A 22,289-nucleotide genomic window follows, 5' to 3' on the forward strand; every position below is an offset into this window, starting at 1 on the left:
CTTAAAACGATATCACGGACCGTATGATATGCTGAAGGACCTTATGATATTGTGAGGAACATCTCAGTATTAGTGTGCTTCCTGGTTAAAACTACTCTGCATTCAAGCCAAAGGCCGCGGCTGAGTTATGGCTGAATACGCTTTTGTGCTTGCCTTCTGGTAAACGGCCATTTGATTGCGGTGGTGGGCACTTTATTTGTGATTATCACTGTGGTGTCACTACACAGAATTTAATTACGGACCACTGTACAGCTTGGACTCCCTTGAGTTGGTTATTCAATTAACTGCCTAATCAGTGGTGTATGTTTGGGACGCTATACATCTGCTCATACACTAATTTTTATGTCATCCTAAGGACTGATGTGGACTTTTTAAAACTATCTGTCGCAGCTTATCTTTTGTTTACTTATATTTTGTGTGTATCCCACTTTTAGGCTGCTGCCTTTATTCTGCATATCTGTCTAGCGCAGTTTTCTTTTCCATGAAGAATTAAAATGTAATGGTGATTCCTAATAAATTACAAGATGGTTTACATACTATATCAATATATCTTATATCAAGTTCTGATATACATGATAAGCGATCTTTTGCTCCATATATGAGTGTTCTTAATTAGTGTTGAGCAGAATATGCCATATTCGATTTTGCGATATATCTCGAATATATATTCGAATATTCGAGATATATTCGCTAAATTCGAATATTCGTGATATTTTATCGAAATTAAATGATTGCGATTTTTCGCTATTGCGAATGCGAAAATAATTGCGATTTTTTGATAACTGCGGTAGGAGCACTCTGATTGGCTCAGAATATTCGTGATATTTTATCGAAATATCGCAACTTGCGAATGCGATATTTATTGCGCAATTTCGAGAAATGCTGGAGGAGCGCTCTGATTGGCTCAGAATATTCGTGATATTTTATCGAAATATCGCAACATGCGAATGCGATATATATTGCGCAATTTCGACAAATGCTGTAGGAGCACTCTGATTGGCTCAGAATATTCGTGATATTTTACAATACAAAATAATTGTGAATATTCGGCAAATGCGGAAGGAGCACTCTGATTGGCTCAGAATATTCTTGATATTTTACAATACAAAATAATTGCGAATATTCGGCAAATGCGGAAGGAGCACTCTGATTGGCTCAGAATATTCGTGATATTTTACAATACAAAATAAAAAGTGTTTTGCATTGGTGGTGATTCTTTACTCTATCCATCTGTCACAGCCATTTGTCAATCAAACACCTTGAAGATTGAACACGTTCATGCTGCATGCTTTGGACTTTTTTTCACTTCACATATCAAAGACATTTTTATGAAAGATTATTTTTCTATTATTGGGACTATATTTCTTTATATATTTTTTTCACTGTGTATTTCACAAGTTATTTGCGCTTGCTTATTTTATAATTTGCCCACATGTCTTGTCACTAGACATATTTTTTATTCTTGTAGAGCGACTCCATTTTCTGTCTTGTATTAATTTATGTTGTATAACATTTTTGAGTTGCTGCTGTATTCTCCCCTTTTTTAAGGTATGTGCAATTTTTTCCTTCTTACAAAAAATAATAATATCAAACATACAAATATTCATAACATACACATACACAAAGCCCCCCCCCTTTTGCATCAGAGACAATCAGAGTTCTCCTACCACAGTTATCGAAAATTCGCAATCATTTTCGCATTCGCAATAGCGAAAAATCGCAATTTTTTTTTTTTCAATTTGGCAACATAAAAGGATCGCATCAGCTTAGCTACTCGGCCCAGGGTCTCTAATAATACCAGCAATGCTTTTAGACGTCGATAGGATGTGATCTGTTTTAAAAATCAAATTGAAAAAATGCGAATATTCGGAATTGCGAATATTCACCGCGAAATTCAAAATATAGCGCGATTTCTCGAATATGCTATATTCGAGTCGAATATTCGCAATGCGTGAGCAACACTATTCTTAATCCTTGAGAGTTAAGTATTCATTTTAATACTACACTTAGGTAGCACTTCCATGTTCTCTTATAATATATTGATACAGAGGTAGCCAATACTCTGAGGATGGCAGCCGCCAGTGGGCAATATAATGCTTTCTAATAGCTATGGACTATTGAATTTTATGGACTTTAGACAGTTTTTTTTTTCATCTCCCCCGCTCTACCAGTGCGTTATGTACTAAAGCTAGTCACTCATTCTCCATGCGCCAGAAGATTTCCCTTATTACTGTTGTAAAGTTTCGTACCTGGAGAGCATGCCAGTGAGGCAATGGCTTACATTTGTATACTTGATGCCAAACATACTGAAAATTAGTTTTTTGGTTACATACACCCTAAGGAAGCTCCATAAAACAGTATATAAACTCTAACAATGAGCTTCTTATATTTTCCTATATTTTCTTATATTTTTGCCATTTTGGTCTGTTTAATATACCATCAGAAGCATCTTGTTGTCCATTTGGTAAGAGAAAAAAACACCCGTTGATCCCATCAGACTTTCGGGGCTTTCCTGTGTCCTCTGTACATATCCTATGTTGTCTCAAAGAGCTGTCATAGTTCTTATCTACAGAATAATTAGCCTTTAAGTTGTGGCGATTGGAGGATGGGAAGGGCTGAGTAGTTTCAAAAGACAATTGGGCGGGGCTGACAACATTCAGTCTACAAAATGGGTGTGTGTTGTCAGCCACAACGGGACTTAGGAGCCAAGTGCATTTCTGGCAGTTTTTTTCCTGTACTTGCAGGGTCATTAAAGGGATAAAACATGGGGAAATGTGCATGTATTGTACATTTAAAAAAATGTACTGCATTTTTTGAAACATATGCCTTAACATATGCTTTAAATAAGGTTGTACTGTATAAGCTGTTCAACATCATCAATGTAATACAGCAAAATTACAAGCATTACTTAATAGAATTACATCATCAGCATTATTTAAACTAACTAGTTATTTCCTAGCTATTCTTACATAATTATAAGAAACTTATAGAACCCACTTTAATGACTACTCTTATTTCTTCATAGCCACCAATCAGATGTAAACATTTTAAATCTAACTGCAGGTTTCTAGCACATGTTCTATCATGACTGGAGGGTGATGGGAATGTAAATCTAACATGCAACAACTCAAAAGTAAGCAAATTCAACTATATAAGTTATTGTTTCACAGCAAAACCGATGGTAGAAGACCTGACAGAAGCTCCAACCCTTCCTTATTCTATCCAAAACAGAATAAATGTATTTTGACTGGAATTGGGCTGTAAATCTGAACTCCAGGTAAGCAGCGCATTGCACAGTTGAAAAATGTAAGGTTCTCCTCAGGAGTCAAGTCCTGGGGAAAAAAGTGTGGGAACTCCCACCCAAGATCCACTCCCCCACCAAAAAAATAAATTATACGCTTTAATCAAGTTCTTTCTAAATCCTGCGATAACTTGTGGCAGACCTCCGCAATGTCTCCTGGGAACAATAACAAAAGCTCCCAGGAGACATTGCGGCATTGAGGAAGTGACGGAATACCCGCACACTACCCGATGAATCCATATACAGGAAGCGCCCAGTAACATTTACATTTACATTTACACTATTTTCTTTATTTTTACCAGGTGATCCAGCAAGACTGTTATTTTTCTAACTTACTTTAACAGACCAAGCTGTCCAGCAAAAGTGGCAGTTAGAGGAATGACACAAACCATTTACCACTGACAGGGGTGCTAATAATAATCAAAAAAACGAATTCGACCAGATTGGTAAACTGCTATAGATCATATTTTTGGATGTATTACCACTAATACCGCGTACACACGATCGGAAATTCCGACAAGAAAAACTTGGATTTTTTCCAGATGGAATCTTGTCTCAAACTTCTGTTGCATACACACGGTTACACAAATGTTGTCTGAAATTCCGACCGTCAAAAACGCAGTGACGTACAACACTACAACGAGCCGAGAAAAATGAAGTTCAATGATTCCGAGCATGCGTGTTTTTTTTGTGTATACAGACGAAGAACTTTTCCCGTCTGAAAATTTGAGAACCAGCTCTCACATTTTTGCTGTCAGAAATTCCGACAGAAAATGTCCGATACACGGTCGGAATTTCCGACCAAAAGCTCACATCAAACTTTTCTTGTGGGAAATTCCGATCGTGTGTACGCGACATTTGACTATACAGAAAATTTGATTATAAGAGGCTAAAATCAATTTTAGGCAAGTACTCTAGTTGCATTTAAAAATAAATAGAATTATTTATTTATATTTAAAACATAAGTGTATTTTTAGGTGGAGATTTACTAAAACTAGAACGTGCAAAATCTGGTGCAGCTCTGCATAGAAATGAAGCTAACTGGTTTCTTTGCAGAGCTGCACCAGATTCTGAGTGCTCTAGTTTTAGTAAATCAGTAAAAAGTACAAAAAATGCATCAAAAACGCACCGGACCCCAGTACAGTGAAAAACATAACAGGAAAAAAGAAGAAAAACAAATACATTCAGAAACACACCGAAACCCACCAAAAACGCAAATGTAGAACTCATCTGGAATGGATCTGGAGGACGTTTTTTTGTGGTGTAAACAGGCACTAGTGTTATACTTTCTGGGCCTTTGCTTTCCAACCTAATGACCTTCCTTTCAACGGTAAGAAACCCAAATCTAAATGCAATTCTAACAGCTTCTAGGAAAAGTAGGATATGTGAATTATACAGATTTAAAAAGAAAATAATAAATGACAATAGATTTAGATGCATGTGCTATGTATAAAAGGAAACATCTATCAAGACTGATCTGCCTTTCTATCTCTGAGGCCTCGTACACACGACCGAGTTTCTCGGCAAAAACCAGCAAGAAACTTGCTGGGAGATATTTTTTTGCCAAGGAAGCCGGTAGTGTGTACATTTTCGTCGAGGAAACTGTTGAGAAACTCGACGAGCCAAAAAGAGAGCAAGTTCTCTATTTCCTCGACGGGAATGGAGAAACTTGCCTTGTCAAGTTCCTCGACAGCCTAACAAGGAACTCGACGAGGAAAACGATGGGTTTCGCCCGTCGAGTTTCTCGGTCGTGTGTACGAGGCCTGAGACTCTTTAGGAAAAAGAAAAGGTATGATTGCATATCAGAGGGATTTTCTTTTCTTATGTCAGTGCACTAATCCCCTTTTCTTGGTTTTACTTAGCACAAATGCTGAAAGGGCCATTTAACACATTTCATCGACATGTAAAGGAAAAAAAGCACCATGTGTTCTAAACAATTTTTTTTTCTGTCATCGTGAAACTTCAGCTGAGAATGTGCTGAGCACAAGGAAAACACCTGTAAGTAATTGTGGGTAAAATATGTGTGGGCCAAACCGTAATTATTGTCTTCATGAAACTAAATGGATATCTGAACCACCAGATCCTGGAACAAATTGAACCCCAGACTGGTGATTCGATGGTTGTCAAAGTACAGTTAATCAAAGTGCAGGAATAAAATTTACAGCACATGATAATGTATTTAATTTGCATTTTTTCCCCTGTAATTATGTGTTTTATTGTCAGTGATACTAAACAGTGGCAGCAATAACTTGTAGCCCAACTCCACCAAAAACCTTTTATTTGGGATAAAGTGATAAATGGGTTAAAGACTTGGGGCCAGATCCACGAAGCAGTTACGCTGGCGTATCTATTGATACGGTGCGTAACTGCTAGGTTGCTCCGGCGTATCTTTGTTTTGTATCCACAAAACAAGATACGCCTGAAGCTGAGCTAGATCCGACTGGCGTACATCTTAGTACGCCGTCGAATCTAAGGTGCATATTTACGCTGGCCGCTAGGTGGCTCTTCCGTCGATTTCCGCGTCGAGTATGCAAATTAGCTAGATACGCAAATCCACAAACATACGTCCGGCTGGCACATTTTTTTCCGTTGTTTCCGTAAGGCTTTTTTCGACGTAACATTACCCCTGCTATATGAGGCGTAGCCAATGTTAAGTATGGACGTCGGGCCAGCGTTGAATTTTCCGTTCGCGAATAGGGCTATGCGTAGAATGACGCTCACGTCGAAAGAATTGGCTTGTTGCGGGTTATTTGGAGTATGCGCACTGGGATACCCCCGCGGACGGCGCATGCGTCGTTCAGAAAAAACTTAAATTTACGTTGGGTCAAGACGTATTGACATAAAACACGCCCCCATCTCATCCATTTGAATTGCGCGCCCTTACGCCGACACAGTTACACTACGCCGCCGTAACTTACGGCGCAAATTCTTTGTGGATACGGGAAATACGCTGTAAGTTACGGCGGCGTATTGTATCTGAGATACACTACGCCGGACGTAAAGGAGTGCCGCGGTACGTGGATCTGGCCCTTGGTCAGGTTTTTCTTGATGTCTGTGGGGTTGATTTACTAAAAGCAGCATGCAGCTCACAGCTGGAGTCCAATGCATCCCCATTCACCGTTTCAGGTCCGATTTCACTCCACAATTTTGGGCTGAATTCAGACCTGAAACAGACCAAAAAACGCACTGGGCTCCTGTGCAAATTCGTATCGGAGCCACAGTGGAGATATGTGAACTGGCTCCATAGAGAGCCGGTCACAATCTTCTACCATGCGAATTGGATGCGGGGAAACACGCATCGAATTTGCATAGGTGTGAACCCAGCCTAAAATATTTCTTAAAGTATCCCCATCAAAAAAAAAAATCAAATGGTCATTTTTAGGTACCACAGCTTAGAACACTGGGCAATCTGATTGTCGGAAATCAGTCTTTGCAGTGGGGATATTTAAAAAAATATATATATATTTCTGCATCATTGCTACAGTGAAGCTGGGGAAATTTCATAACACCACACATAGGGGTTGATTTACTAAAGGCTGTGCACTTTTTAAAATCAAGTTGCACTCTGCAAAAGCAGCTGCTCCAGAGTTTAGCAAATGAGGGGAACAGTGGCGGCTAGTGAAGTTTTAGGATGGGGGGGGGGTGCAAGACTCCGCCCTTCATTGTTGACCCCTCCCACTTCTCATAATCCCCACCCCTTACATACTCCACCCACACCATCCCCTGTATTCCATCCATAGTGTCAGGAGTATACAGCCCTAGCATCACAGGACAGCGTATATAGCCCTAGCATCACAGGACAGAGTATACAGCTCTAGCATCACAGGACAGAGTATACAGCCCAAGCATCACAGGACACAGTATACAGCTCAGCCTCACAGATCAGGTTATATAGGTCAGCATAACACAGATCAGGGTACACATCATCTGTCCTGTATATAGCTAGCTATATACACCAACCTTCCTTCCTGTATATAGAGACCTTCCTCCATCATCACTGACTGCAGATATACATCATCTGTCCTGTATACAGCTATGTATACAGTAACAGGACATGCTGGGGGGGTTAATTGGATCCTGTCTAAATTGGCCCCAGTATGTGTATGAATGTGTGTTAGGGACCTTAGGTTGTAAGCTCATTGAGGGTAGGGACTAATGTGACTGTACAATGTATATGTAAAGCGCTGCATAAGTTGACGACGCTATAGAAGTACCTGAAATAAAATAAATACAATAATAATGATGTATATCTGCAGTTAGTGATGATGGAGGATGGTCTCTATATACAGGTGGGTATATATAGCTGTATACATTACAGGACAGATGTACTCCCAATTTGTGACTATTATGTAGTGTAACATAGTCAGCACATTGCATGGCAGAAATCCCCCAAATCATGTATTGCAAAGCAGCCAGCGAGACATGATGTGGCACACTCAATAACACTGTCTGACACCCTGATGCTCCAGTCATTGTATAATACACCCATCATCGTCATCCCCATATTATACACCCATCATTATCATCATCATACTCCTCATCATTGTATAATACACCCGTCATCTTTATCCTCATCATTCTATAATACACCGATCCTCATCATTCTATAATACACCTGTCAACATCATCCTCATCCTTGTAATACACCCAGGTTTAACAAACAGTTGAATTCTTAAATAGTGGATGCTTCACATCTCACTGACATTGCATGCGATTCGCACCGCAGTGCGGGTGCAAATCACATGCCATGTCTTAGATTGCAGTAGTCGCAGTAGTCTGAACCTGGGCTCATACCCTACCTCCAGTAGGTAATCAGAGAAACCAACAAAACAAATGCAGGGAAGTAAAGGGTTAATCTCTGTCCTCACGTGATAACAGAACATTCACTGCACTCTCAGGCTCATCCTCATTTACTGCTAGGACAGTATAACTCTGTAACTGGAGACAAGTTCAATAAACAGTGAGATAGCAGCAGTCTGAGGGCAACCTGTCACAGGGGAAGATCGTTATCTCCTGCAATATATAAGGCTGAGCCTAGTGTGCAGTGAGCTGTTATCAGGTCCTTCGCTACAGGACAGGCAAAACAAACAATTGCTTGGGGCCCCGAGCTGGCCTGGGGCCCCCAACTTCCCCTTCCCAGGCTGTAGCATGACCTTCCTCCTCTTCCTTCCTCCTGGAGTCTTGTCAGTCCAGCCAAGTACCGCGCGTAGTACAGGAGATTCAGTTTCCTGTTCCCGGCCGGACTGAAAGGAAGTGCACACTGAGTGCTCACTTCCTTTCAGTCTGGCCGGGAACACAGGAAACTGAATCCCCTGTACCGCGCAGTGCCCGGCCAGGGCACAATCTGATAGGAGACTTGGGACCCATAATGATAGAACCCCGGACTGACAGGAGGAAGAGAAGCTCGGCCACACTACAGCGGCAGCCTACAGGGAAGAAGGGGAGGTACGAAAAAAGGGACTAGGGAGGGGGGGGGAGTAAGAACATGGGGCCCCCAAATTCCTTCAAACGCCCCTGGCTGTTATCACGAGTCAGTGAAACATTTACTTCCCTCCCTGCATTAGCTTGTTACTGAGAGGACGACTCCATGTTCATCCCTCAGTGCTCAGTCCCTGTATCTACGGTTTACAGAGCTGTTTCCCCTTATCTTCCATCATGCCTAGTTACTGCCTTTGCTCTGCATAGAGGCTTACATCTGCCTATGGAGCCGCGCTGGGAGAGGAGGACTCCAAGTTCATCCCTCAGTGCTCAGTCCCTGCATCTACGGTATACAAAGCTGCTTCCCCTTATCTTCCATCATGCCTAGTAAAGTTACTGCCTCTGCATAGGGGCTTACCTCTGCCTATGGAGCCGCACTGACACTCAGTCTCAGTCCATCATTGGCGCCCACTTCACTTCACACTCCAGTGAGTCGGGAACCCGGAAGTGACTCGGGTGTGCTGAAAAAAGCCAGCCCACTGAACTCGATCACTGCCAATTAAAATACAGGAATGTCCGGCGCCCGCACACTCTTAAAGGGCACCTTTTTTTCTTCAACATTTACTTTTTTTTCATTTTTTTTCCAATTTTTTTTTACAGCTTGGGGGGGGGGGGGGGGGGGGCGGCGCCCATGCGCCCCCTATGGACGGGCCGCCACTGGGAATCTCTGCTGACTTCCATCATCCAATCATGTGCAAGCAAAAATGCTTTTTTGTTTTTTTAATTTCCCTTCCATGTGATTGAGTACCCTTTGCAAAGTGAAGCTTAACCTTATTTTCTAAGCTCTGGAGTAATAACACTTGGAGATTGCAACTGCACTTTGCAAACTGCACAGTCCATTTGCCTTTAGTAAATCCACCCCTATAGTCCAGCTACCCATTCCTGCATTCCATTCCTTCAATTATCCATACGCAGACCCTTCTTTATTGCACATATTATACTTTATTCAGGCACATCGTAGCTGTAATGGCAAGTTTCAGAAAAAATTGATTTACGTAAAGACTGTGTTGGTTTTGGCTACACTAAATTTTGTGTTTCAGCCACTGACTCACAGAAATGATTAGACTATTCCAGCTGAATAGCAGAAGTCTTATTTCTTAGGATAAGTGGTCTAATAATAGTTTATAGTTAACCCATGTGTAGGGGTCTCTTGTTAATATTTTACAGAAGCACTATGCCTATATAAGTAAGCTTTTATACTCCATTAACTGCATTCTTTTCTATTATATATTTCTTTTTTGTGGCAACTACATAGGATTGCATAAGATCGTAAACACAATTTTATATTCTAAAGATACTTCTGGAAAGTTCTATGAACTCTTTTGTTTTGGGAAGCCTTTATTCATTGTTTGCAATGCCCTGGCATGTGTACAGCAGAGTCAGAAGACGCAACCACAATCTGAATGGTGTTCGGCAAGCCAGGGAACAAGGTCAATTGGAAACTGAAGTGTAAAAGAAGAACTTCTATGATTACCTTTCCGACAACCCATTTTTTCAAACTTCCCTGTGGCTGCCGGTATTCCCTACTTCTGGGTGGGTGATTAGCTGTCCCTTTGCCACATGCGTTATTTCCTCTCTTCGAGTCATCTGTCCCTACAAGGAAACCACAGCATGTCGTGGGGGAAGTATTGGTATATCTAGAAGTGCCAGATACCCACACCAGCCAGGAAGCATCAAAGGGGTAGTGTTTAAAAACATGGGCCACTGTAAAGACGATCTTTTACAGGCTCTTTTACAGACAACTGGCCCTAGGTTGAATAGGCCACTTTAAGCACTTCCATTTTGTTAAGCCCAACATAACCCCTGCAAACAATCAGCAACTCCTTATTTTATGACGATGTTATAACATACATGAAGGTGCCTAAGCATCATGTATGATGAAATTGTTTTGTTTGCAAAGGGCCAATAATGGTCTGTTAATAAAATGCAGCCCTGGAATACATAAATGTTTATAGACTTGCACCTCTGCTAGTAACAAGGACATTTAAGGACAAGACATCAAAGCTGGTCATACACAATGGTCATAGTCCATGAATAACCTGCTATTGGTTATAGAATCTGCTAGGTCACTGCCTGCTGTCAATCACAAGAAGATAGTGGACCTGATGGGCAATTGATTTCTCAGCTTCCACATCAGACACCATTAACTGTCAGCATGGGAAGAGGGTGGCAGTGATAAACAGCATACAGACGGGCACCCTGCCTGTTTCTGTATGCCAACACATAAATCGCCTCCCGTTTTATTATCTACAAACTGGCGGTAATTCACCGCCGACACACCCATAGTGCCACTTTGTAAAAGAGCCACTATTAAGATCTATCTGAATCTGCTGCATGTATCAATCAAGCTACCAAAACTGCTGGCAGGGATTTTTGAATCTGGCACGAGATGTTAAAGTCGTTCACATCACCAATAAAGTATCTGTAGTCCTTAACTGAATTTCCCCACAATATTCTCCCCAATGACGACAAATAGAATACAAGTAGACCATATGCCATCATTTTTACAATGCTTGTTACATGCTGCACTATGCTCTATTTTAGTATTGTACTCTATAAATATAAGCAGGCCAATTCAGTGTTGCCAACCTACCAGATTGAAATTTACTGGCACGACACCCGAAATTTACTGGCACAGCCACGTTTTTGCTGGCATTTCACAAAAGTTACTGAATTCTATTTTTAGGTGTCAATTTAAGTATTTAGGCTACAAACAAGTATGCTAGGCAAATAGCAATGTGATTTAAGGTAGATATTAAGGTAAACAAAACATATTTTTGTTATTTTCAATATAATAAGGACAAATTATTTAGCCACATCACCCCCTGCCTCCATCCCCCTCTGCCACCAACACCCCCTGCCTTTACCCCCCTCTGCAGTGCCATAATCTCCCTCTGCCTCCAATATTCCTCTGCCTCCAATCTCTCCCTGCCTCCAATCTCCCCTTGCCTCCAATCACCCCCTGCCTCCAATCACCCCCTGCCTCCAATCACCCCCTGCCTCCAATCTCCCCCAGGCCCCCTGCCTCCGATCACCCCCTGCCTCCATCGTCCCCTGCCTCCATCCCCCTCTGCAGTGCCACCAACAACCCCTGTCTCCATCCCCTGCCCTCTGCAATGCCACCATCCCCCTCTGCGGGGCCACCAACACCCCTTGCCTCCAATCACCCCCTGCCACTAACACCTCCTGCATCCAATCACCCCCTGCCACTTACACCCCCTGCCTCCAATCACCCCCTGCCTCCAATCTCCCCCTGCCTCCAATCTCCCCCAGGCCCCCTGCCTCCAATCACCCCCTGCCTCCATTGTCCCCTGCCTTTATCCCCCTCTGCGGTGCCACCAACAACCCCTGTCCCCATCCCCCACCCTCTGCAGTGCCACCATCCCCCTCTGCTGTGCCACCAACACCCCCTGCCTCCAATCACCCCATGCCACTAACACCCCCTGCCTCCAATCTCCCCCTGCCTCCATTGCCCCCTGCCTCCACCCCCCCTCTGCGGTGCCACCGCAGCCACCATCACCCCCTGCCTCCAATCACCCCCTGCCTCCAATCTCCATGCGCAGTACCAAGCTGAACCGATCTCGGCTATTTTTACTGGCACATTCCCGCAAACACAGACATTTACGAATGGTGGGAAAAAGTGCCCATTTTTACGGACTGTCCGTAAAAATACGCATGGTTGGCAACACTGGGCCACTTCAATAATGCAGGATGCATGTGGTGTTTAAATTACTGTGCAATGGCTACTTCTAATAATTCAATGCAAACTGAAAGTGTTAACCGTGAGAAGCTACTCCCGGAAATAAAATACAAAAGGCCTGATTTACAAAGCTATAACACAATGATAAGGATCTTTATTTAAGTAATTGATCACAACTGTTACTTTTTTTAGAAAAATACAAATCCTTATCCTGGTGTGTTAACTGAGAAAAAAAAGGTGTGTGTGAACTTAGAAAAAAGTGGTTAAAAAGCTTATTCATGCAACAATTAGCAGCTTTACACCTTTGCCATTTTATATTAATTTAATTGAATGTTTTTAAAAGTTACTGTGTGATAAAATATGCAGTACAATTAACATAACTCATGCACCTTACTGACTTCATAAAAAAGAGAAGCATTAATACATGCTTACACAATTATTTTTTAATTCAATAAAATACTTCTTATTCTATGCATAAATTGCAAAAGAAGATTTTGCATACCTCCCAACTTTCTGAGATGGGAATGAGGGACACTTATTAGTAAAAGGATGTAGGCATAGGACACACCCACGCTCCCTTTAAAAGGAGAATTGAAAAATGGTTAAAGCGGGGGTTCCGCGGTCCGTCGTTTTTTTTTTTTTTTTCATGCTAATTTAAGTTTTTTAATGTAGGCAAGCTTGTACTCACATGTTTAAGCTTCCTACTCCTCCGCAGTCTCATTCGGCAGCAAAGAATAATTTATAAAACTTCCTGATGGCATTTTCCATTTTGTGGGCAGCTTGAAGCCCACAAGCAAATACTTCCTGGAATTCGTCTCCTGGGAAGCATGACACTGTGCTCCCAGGAGACATTGCGAACTAGTCTCAGCAAACACTGGGGCGCTGAGAATTGGAAGAGACACGCCCACTCCCACGGGAGGGATACCCGGAAGTGTCTGCAATTAACTACAGATGCAAGGTATTTATATGGTAGAAAAAATTATGGGTAGCGAAATGTCGATGTACTTAATGAGCTGTTCTGGATAAGCGATTGAGATTTAGGGTGAACCTCCGCTTTAAGCCCATAAGTGCTTATTTACCACTATTATACCTTTATGTAGGAATTTGGAATTTACAAATGCAGCAATTTAGAAATTGGATGAAAAGTTTAGCACTGTAAAACACATTTTGATAAATATGTGTTGCATTTTATATACAACTATATAGTTCAGACCAAAATGAGGGGCAAAAACAGAGGAAGGAGGGACAGAGGGACTTTGTTCTGAATGAGGGACAGTCCCTCGAAATCAGGGGCAGTTGGGAGCTTTGTATTTGGTATATTGTTTTATAAAAGATATTGGAAGAGAATGCCTAGGGCTGCCCCTGGCATAGTGCGAAATTAAGACTATCTTGGTACTCAAGGATTAGGCCAAAGTTATAAAAATTAACAATTTATTGGAAAAAAAGGGAGCTGAGATGTATATCTTGACAAAGACACATCAAGATATACATCTCAGCTCCCCATATCACTTATGGGGTTCATTTGTTAGCTTGGAGCCATCTGTACCTACTATACACAGTTGTAATCAACCGTTTATGAACTCATGTACCAAGTGTTTTTAATTATGCTTTTTTTCTAATAAATTGTAAATTTGTATAACTTTGGCGTAATCCTTGGGTACCGAGATAATCCTAATTTCTCATTATGCCGGGGGGGGGGGGGGGGGGGCATGTTTGTAGCAGCCCTAGGCATTCTCTTCCAATATCCTAATACAAAGGATGATGGTACCCACCCCTACCCCTAGACTAATTTGACTGAGGCAATTCCTTTTATTCTGTTTTTATAAAAGATAACATTGCAGTGTCTCTTTAAATTATGTAATCTTGTATTGAGAAAAGTAATATCTACAACTTGGCAGTTGAATCTAAGTGATCACAAATATGATCTTACACCAATCACCCAAAATATATTTGTCATATATGGCATAAAGATAGCAGTGTGTTACTTACATTTAATGCATTCTTGGCAGCTTCTGCTTCTGATCGACTATCAAAACTTACAAATCCAACAGGCTGTATATGAAAAAGAAAATTGCCATTAAAAATACAAAATAAATAAAATCTTTTTTGAACAACGTAAAAGCTACATCAAATTCATAGAATTAAAACATATTTATTTAAAGACAGTTTCCAAAATAGTAACAATATACTTTTGCTATACATCCTGCAATCAGAGGCAACTTTACAAACCCTTAACAGAGTTAGGTCAGTGGGAATAAAACAGTTATTTACTGTGCCCCATCATTTGGTGTCAGCGAAGGAATTATGCCCCACTGTTAGAGTAAGTAGGATTAGTGCCCCATCATTGGCGTCAGTGGCAAAAATAGTGCCCCATCATTGGTCTCAGAGGGAAGAATTGTGTCCCATCAGTTGGTGTCAGTGAGATGAGTTATGTCTCACTGCTGGATTAAGTGGAAGAAATGGAGCTTCATCGCTGGTAGCAGTGGAAGAAATAGTGTTCCATCGTTGGTGCCAGTGGAAGTAATAGTGCCTCATTTCTGATATCTGTGGGAAGAAAAATGCCCAATTGGGAGAATGGTGCCTAATTGTTGGTGTCAGAAGGAGGAATACCACCACATTTCATTGGGAGGAATATTGCCCCATCATCGGTATCAGTGGAAAGAATTGTGCCACATCATTAGGTGTCAGTGGGATGAATAGTGCTCCATCATCGGCATCAGTGGGAGGAATTGTGCGCCATCATTGGTCCCAGTGGGAAGAATTGTGCCCCACTGCTGGTGTCAGTGGAAGAAATGGAGCCCCATCGTTGGTGTCAGGGGAAGGGATAGTTTCAACTATCATTGGTGTCAGTGGAAGGAATAGTGCTTCGTTGTTGGTGTCAGTAGGAGGAATAGTGCCTCATTTCAGTGGGAGGAATAATGTTTCAAGGACTGGATAAATGCAGTTTAAGGGCCACTGATCTAGAAAAAAAAAACACTAATATCCTTGTGTAGCGCCCACCCCAAATCTATGGGGGCACTATTTCAAATTTAGGGGAAGTCTGGGCCAATACTTGGGCCCAGACCTGTTTCATTAACACAAATTTGCCTCTGTTCTGGCTGTGGTACTACTTGGTAGTTCCCCTTGTTGCCTGCAGGTGGTGTTGTCATCTTGGCCCTATGTTGGAACACAGGTGGTGTGTTGGGTGTCCCTTCTCGGCAGCGGTGCAGTGGGAGTGGTGACCCTGCTATGCATGCTGGGGAGGGGTACTTAAGGGGCAGACGCCATTGATTGGGGCCCGTCCTTCGCCTCGTGGCCCTCCTGTGCGTGTGTGTGAGCCCGACTTCAGGGCCACGTTGGCCCTGAGTGGTTTTGCTGTTGAGTAGGCCCAGCTATGCTGGCTGGGGCCTGCAATCCTAAAAGGGGATCCCAAGCTGTCTGTCCACAAGGGAGGAAGCTATCTTAATGAAGGAAAACAGGGGAGGACCTGCCCTGGAGGAGACTGGCAAAGTGCTAGTGTCTCGGGTGAGGCCTGGTGACCTAATTAAGGAGGGATCCATTACATTGAAAGCCCTGCAGTCTGCCGGTTCCGGCTTAAAGGCTCATTTGCTGCTCGGGTGGAAGTTCGGGACTTTGAAATCCTGTAGCAGAGGATTCCTGGACGCATCCAAGTTCACTCAAAGGTCTGTGGCAGAGACCAAGCTCATTCAAAGGTCTGTGGCAGAGACCAAGCTCATTCAAAGGTCTGTGGCAGAGACCAGGTTCATTCCAAAAGGTCTGTGGCAGAGACTGTCTGGACATTAGTTTGTGCATCATCCCGGCTGCTAGGCCAAGAAAGAGGGGACTATCCGGGTGAGCAATACCCACTCAATAGCTGAGAGTGGAGACTGATTGATTGTGTACCGTGTGCCTGAACCATCCCCTGCTCTTCTCCTCCCTCCTACTTTCTCTATTTCAAGTTACCTTGCAGTAAAAGAAATAAAACCTAACTGTTGGAGGTTTTACATCTGTCTGGACATTGCATTTATTATGGACTTTCCCATCCTGACAACGAAGCTACAGAGGTAACGTGCAAACCCGAAATCTAACCAGCAGCTCCTCCGGTGGGTAGTGCTACACTTGCAACATATAAAGTTAATCTGGGGAAAGGGTGAAATACTTCTTAGTAAAGCTGGGTTTTAAATCTAAAGCATAACACCCAGGGGCCAGGTTGGGTTGGAAACTTTCTGCTGTCAGACTGCTGTACCTTAGAAATATGAGCAGTGCTCTGTGTCTCAACAGTTTTCATAAATATTCCAGTCGCAGGCTTTAAACCGGGGAAAGAAAGATCTTAAGACAGGTAAATTGTTGCAGTTGTCCAATATCTAACTGCCATCTATATTTCACTAGATTTTCTGTATATCTCCTCTGAGTTTGAGCCATGTTGATGTTACTCGCAGACTGGAAACTTGGCAATAACTACAATATAGAAATGTCTGACCCTTCCACGTCTTATTGGTAATTTAAAATGTGTCCCTGTGGTGCTTTTTGAGTCATCCCAATACTATTACAATGAAGGTTTATCACCATAAACACATGGTTGTAGTGCATATGTTTTTTTGATCATCTTATGAATGTATTTAATCAAGTATCATAATTGTGCAGTGAAGAGGAACATTATATGATCAGCTTGTGTAGGCCAAGAATATTATTAGTGTCTCATTTTCCTTTTCGTGAGCTAATAAATAAACTCACTGACCATGAATGACCTATCTTTGACATAGAAAACATGAAAGAAGAAGGATTTATTTAAAGGAATTCCTGGTTAAAATTGAAAGTTCATTTGGTTCTGACCCTGTGATGAAACATGAAGTGTCACCCACCTTCCACTTTCTCACCAATCACTTTGCCAACCACGTGACCATCTTCCCACTGATATTTGCATCACTTGAAAAAGGCTAAAATAGCATCTAGCACCACATATATTTATTCATATTAAGTGCATGCAAGCTGAGTAAGGTGCCAGCTGTCACATATGGCTGAGGATCGTGAGCCCTCTATGTAGATTGCACACTTATTGATGGTGTGTGCTTGACCAGGTATGATGAACCACTACAGACAGTGGTCTGGGAAAACAATGAAAGCTGGACCCACATGCAGGAGACCAGGGGTGTCTTGCAGCACTGGGGTGCTGGGCTAGATGAAGGCAGAAGTACTAGCAGAAGTCACCTGCAGCACTGGGCTGCTGGATTAACAGGAAGGAAGAAGTCCAGAGACACTCTGCACCACTGGGGTGCTGGATTCACAGGAAGGAAGAAGTCCGGGGACGCTTTGCACCACTGGGGTGCTGGATTCACAAGAAGGAAGCAGTCTGGGGACGCTTTGCACCACTGGGGTGCTGGATTCAAAAGAAGGAAGAAGTCCGGGGATGCTTTGCACCACTGGGGTGCTGGATTCACAGGAAGGAAGAAGTCTGGGGACGCTTTGCACCACTGGGGTGCTGGATTCACAGGAAGGAAGAAGTCCAGGGATGCTTTGCACCAATGGGGTGCTGGATTCATAGGAAGGGAGAAGTCAGGGGACGCTTTGCACCACTGGGGTGCTGGATTCACAGGAAGGAAGAAGTCTGGGGACGCTTTGCACCACTGGGGTGCTGGATTCACAAGAAGGAAGCAGTCTGGGGATGCTTTGCACCACTGGGGTGCTGGATTCACAGGAAGGAAGAAGTGTGGGATGCTTTGTACCACTGGGGTGCTGGATTCACAGGAAGGAAGAAGTGTGGGATGCTTTGTACCACTGGGGTGCTGGATTCACAGGAAGGAAGAAGTGCGGGATGCTTTGTACCACTGGGTTGCTGGATTCACAGGAAGGAAGAAGTCCGGGGACGCTTTGCACCACTGGGGTGCTGGATTCACAGGAAGGAAGAAGTCCAGGGACGCTTTGCACCACTGGGGTGCTGGATTCACAGGAAGGAAGAAGTCCAGGGATGCTTTGCACCACTGGAGTGCTGGATTCACAGGAAGGAAGAAGTCTAGGGACGCTTTGCACCACTGGGGTGCTGGATTCACAGGAAGGAAGAAGTCTGGGGACGCTTTGTACCACTGGGGTGCTGGATTCACAGGAAGGAAGAAGTCCGGGGACACTTTGTACCACTGGGTTACTGGATCACAGGAAGGAAGAAGTCCGGGGACGCTTTGCACTACTGGGGTGCTGGATTCACAGGAAGGAAGAAGTCCGGGGACGCTTTGCACCACTGGGGTGCTGGATTCACAGGAAGGAAGAGGGCCGGGGATGCTTTGCACCACTGGGGTGCTGGATTCACAAGAAGGAAGCAGTCTGGGGATGCTTTGCACCACTGGGGTGCTGGATTCACAGGAAGGAAGAAGTGTGGGATGCTTTGTACCACTGGGGTGCTGGATTCACAGGAAGGAAGAAGTGTGGGATGCTTTGTACCACTGGGGTGCTGGATTCACAGGAAGGAAGAAGTGCGGGATGCTTTGTACCACTGGGGTGCTGGATTCACAGGAAGGAAGAAGTCCGGGGACGCTTTGCACCACTGGGGTGCTGGATTCACAGGAAGGAAGAAGTGTGGGATGCTTTGTACCACTGGGGTGCTGGATTCACAGGAAGGAAGAAGTGCGGGATGCTTTGTACCACTGGGTTGCTGGATTCACAGGAAGGAAGAAGTCCGGGGACGCTTTGCACCACTGGGGTGCTGGATTCACAGGAAGGAAGAAGTCCGGGGACGCTTTGTACCACTGGGGTGTTGGATTCACAGGAAGGAAGAAGTCCGGGGACGCTTTGTACCACTGGGGTGCTGGATTCACAGGAAGGAAGAAGTCCAGGGATGCTTTGCACCACTGGGGTGCTGGATTCACAGGAAGGAAGAAGTCTGGGGACGCTTTGTACCACTGGGGTGCTGGATTCACAGGAAGGAAGAAGTCCGGGGACACTTTGTACCACTGGGTTACTGGATCACAGGAAGGAAGAAGTCCGGGGACGCTTTGCACTACTGGGGTGCTGGATTCACAGGAAGGAAGAAGTCCGGGGACGCTTTGCACCACTGGGGTGCTGGATTCACAGGAAGGAAGAGGGCCGGGGATGCTTTGCACCACTGGGGTGCTGGATTCACAAGAAGGAAGCAGTCTGGGGATGCTTTGCACCACTGGGGTGCTGGATTCACAGGAAGGAAGAAGTGCGGGATGCTTTGTACCACTGGGGTGCTGGATTCACAGGAAGGAAGAAGTGCAGGATGCTTTGTACCACAGGGGTGCTGGATTCACAGGAAGGAAGAAGTCTGGGGACACTTTGCACCACTGGGGTGCTGGATTCACAGGAAGGAAGAAGTCTGGGGACACTTTGCACCACTGGGGTGCTGGACCCACAGGGAAACAAGAGTGAAAAGGTTCCTAGTTGGGCTGGGGTGCTGGAACTCACTGGAACCTAGGGCTGAGAGTATGTACAAAGAACATACATGTACTCAGGGGTCCCAGGGGATGTGGGTAATTAGGTATGCTAGATGTCGTTGGAGTGCATAAAGGATACTTCCTCCTGAATGCTGCAGACTGATGAAATGATCTCATTCTAGGCAAAGTCACTTGTCTAAAAGTGAAGTAGTGATTTTTTAATAATAAACGGTACAGCTTTTTTGATTAATCATAATGTTGCTGTATAAGAAGTTACAGTATTTAAAGAATGTATTCATGCAAACTTGTAAGGTTGCTGAAAGATCCATTTTTTATCTGATAGATTGCAGAATCTGAATACCAGACTTTAATATCAGGTCTACTGTCAGTAGTTTTGTTGGGACACTCTGCCTTTTCAGATTGCACAAGACTTCCCTGCCAGCTGGTGACAGAAAGCCTCCAACGCTTCTGGCAGTGTTGGATGTAGCAGAAAATAGAAGGAATTCTTCAGTAAAAATGGAGGGGGGCAAATTAACAGCAGAAATACTTTTTTTTTTTGTAACAGCTAAATACTTACAATAATAAGGTATGTTAAGTATTCTATGCACAGAATGGAAAAATTGTCACTTTAAAGTTGAACTCTAGTCATATATAATACATAATGGAATTCTGGGATACATTTTTCATGCATTTTGGATTTTTATATTTATTTATTTATTTACTTGACTATACAGTAAAACCTTGGATTGTGAGCATAATTCGTTCCGGAAGCATGCTTGTAATCCAAAGTACTTGCTTATCAAAGCAAATTTTCCCATAAGAAATAATGGAAACTCAAATGATTCGCTCCACACCCATTTATTCCTTCAGTTTATAGTCCATATAAAAAGATTATAGCAATGTGTTGGGTTGTGTAACCATAAAATGTCCATCCACAAATGGAAGACTCCTCAAGGGGATTAGTGGCAAAATCCTTCAGGAGCTACAGAGTATAAAAAGAGAAAAGAGGCGCTTCTAAGTGTAGAAATATGGTTACATTTAATGAAGGTACAACTTTTAGCAAGTCACATGGTTGATGATTAAAAGAGGCACATCTAAGTATGCAGACATCCGGATTAAAGCGATCCACATAGACCATCCTCCTCGCCACTGTCAGTCTGCAATCATGATCGGGAAGACTACCCTGCAGTAGAGCAATCTGAAAGCAAGGCTTGAAGCACTCATAGAAGGGAGGACATCAATAGCGGTGAGGAGGATGGTCTATGTGGACAGCTTTACCCCGGATGCCTGCATACTTAGATGGGCCTCTTTTAATCATCAACCATGTGAGTTTCTAAATGTTGTACCTTTATTAAATGTAACCATATTTCTACACTCAGAGGTGCCTCTCTTCTCTTTTATACTCTGTAGCTCCTGAAGGATTTTGCTATTTTATACTCAGTTGTGACATGACGCTACTCTTATATCAAGACATCGCTTGAATCGGTTCACCGCTGAAGTGGCCTGATGGTCTTATGTGTGTACACACCATCGTTCCAAATGCCGATCGGGTCAGAACGCGGTGACGTCAAACACACGACGTGCTGAAAAAAACGAAGATCAATGCTTCCAAGCATGCGTCGACCTGATTCTGAGCATGCGCGGGTTTTGAACCGATGCTTTCTGTACTTACCATCGGTTTGGACCGATCGGGCAGCGGTCCATCGGTTCGGTTTTAAAGCATGTTTTAAAATTTTGGACCGAAGGAAAACAGACCGATGGGCTATAAACACGGTTGGTTTGGACCGATGAAACTGAACCTCGGTCCATTCTCAACGGTTTTGTCCGACCGTGTGTACACGGCCTAAGTGGTTGATTTACTAAAGGCAAATTGATTGTGCAATTTGCAAAGTACAGTTGCACTCTCCAGGTGAAATTGCTCCAGAGCTCAGTAAATGAGGTATTCATTTTGAAGTTTCATTTTGCAAAGAATACCCAATCACATGCAAGGAAAATTAAAAAAAAAATGCATTGTTGCTTGCACATGATTGGATGGAGGAAGTCAGCAGAGCTTCTGCTCATTTGCTAAGCTCTGGAGAAACTGCTCTTGCATAGTGCAAGTGCACTTTGCTAAGTGCACAATCAATTTGCCTTTTGTAAATCAACCTCTTAGTGTGGGTATTATCTATTATTGTGTGCATTCAGGTGCAGTCATCTAAGCCTGGCTCTGTTCCTGAACCTAAACATCAGGTAATTCATATTGAGGTCTATGAGATATAATGAAAATACACCCACTTACCTGCTTTGATGTGAGCTTTATTAATGAACCTTCATAACCCTGAAAAGCAAAAACCAAAAAACAATTTTAAAACTCATTTTATTAAGGTCAGAATAAAGCAGGACAACAGCTATTTACTGTGCTGTGTAATTAGCTGTTGTCCCACTTTATTCTGGCATAAGAAACAAA

At 43.1% G+C, this 22,289-nt stretch overlaps 1 protein-coding gene across 4 annotated transcripts in view; it reads right to left on the reverse strand.

Annotated features, from left to right (window-relative positions):
• The window catches only part of RBPMS (RNA binding protein, mRNA processing factor), a 279,843-nt gene that overhangs the window by 126,992 nt on the left and 130,562 nt on the right, over window positions 1-22,289 (reverse strand). For all 4 annotated transcript variants that reach the window (XR_005743616.1, XM_040324575.1, XM_040324584.1 and 1 more), the window contains exons 3-4: window positions 22,122-22,160; window positions 14,469-14,531 (exon numbers count right to left, since the gene is read on the reverse strand). Coding sequence is in view for 3 of the 4 variants with exons in the window: in XM_040324575.1 (XP_040180509.1) it covers window positions 14,469-14,531; window positions 22,122-22,160 (102 nt within the window). In the remaining variant the exon portion in view is untranslated. The remainder of the gene's footprint in view (window positions 1-14,468; window positions 14,532-22,121; window positions 22,161-22,289) is intronic.

The sequence above is a fragment of the Rana temporaria genome, chromosome 1, assembly GCF_905171775.1.
Source record: "Rana temporaria chromosome 1, aRanTem1.1, whole genome shotgun sequence".
Lineage (NCBI taxonomy): Eukaryota > Metazoa > Chordata > Amphibia > Anura > Ranidae > Rana > Rana temporaria.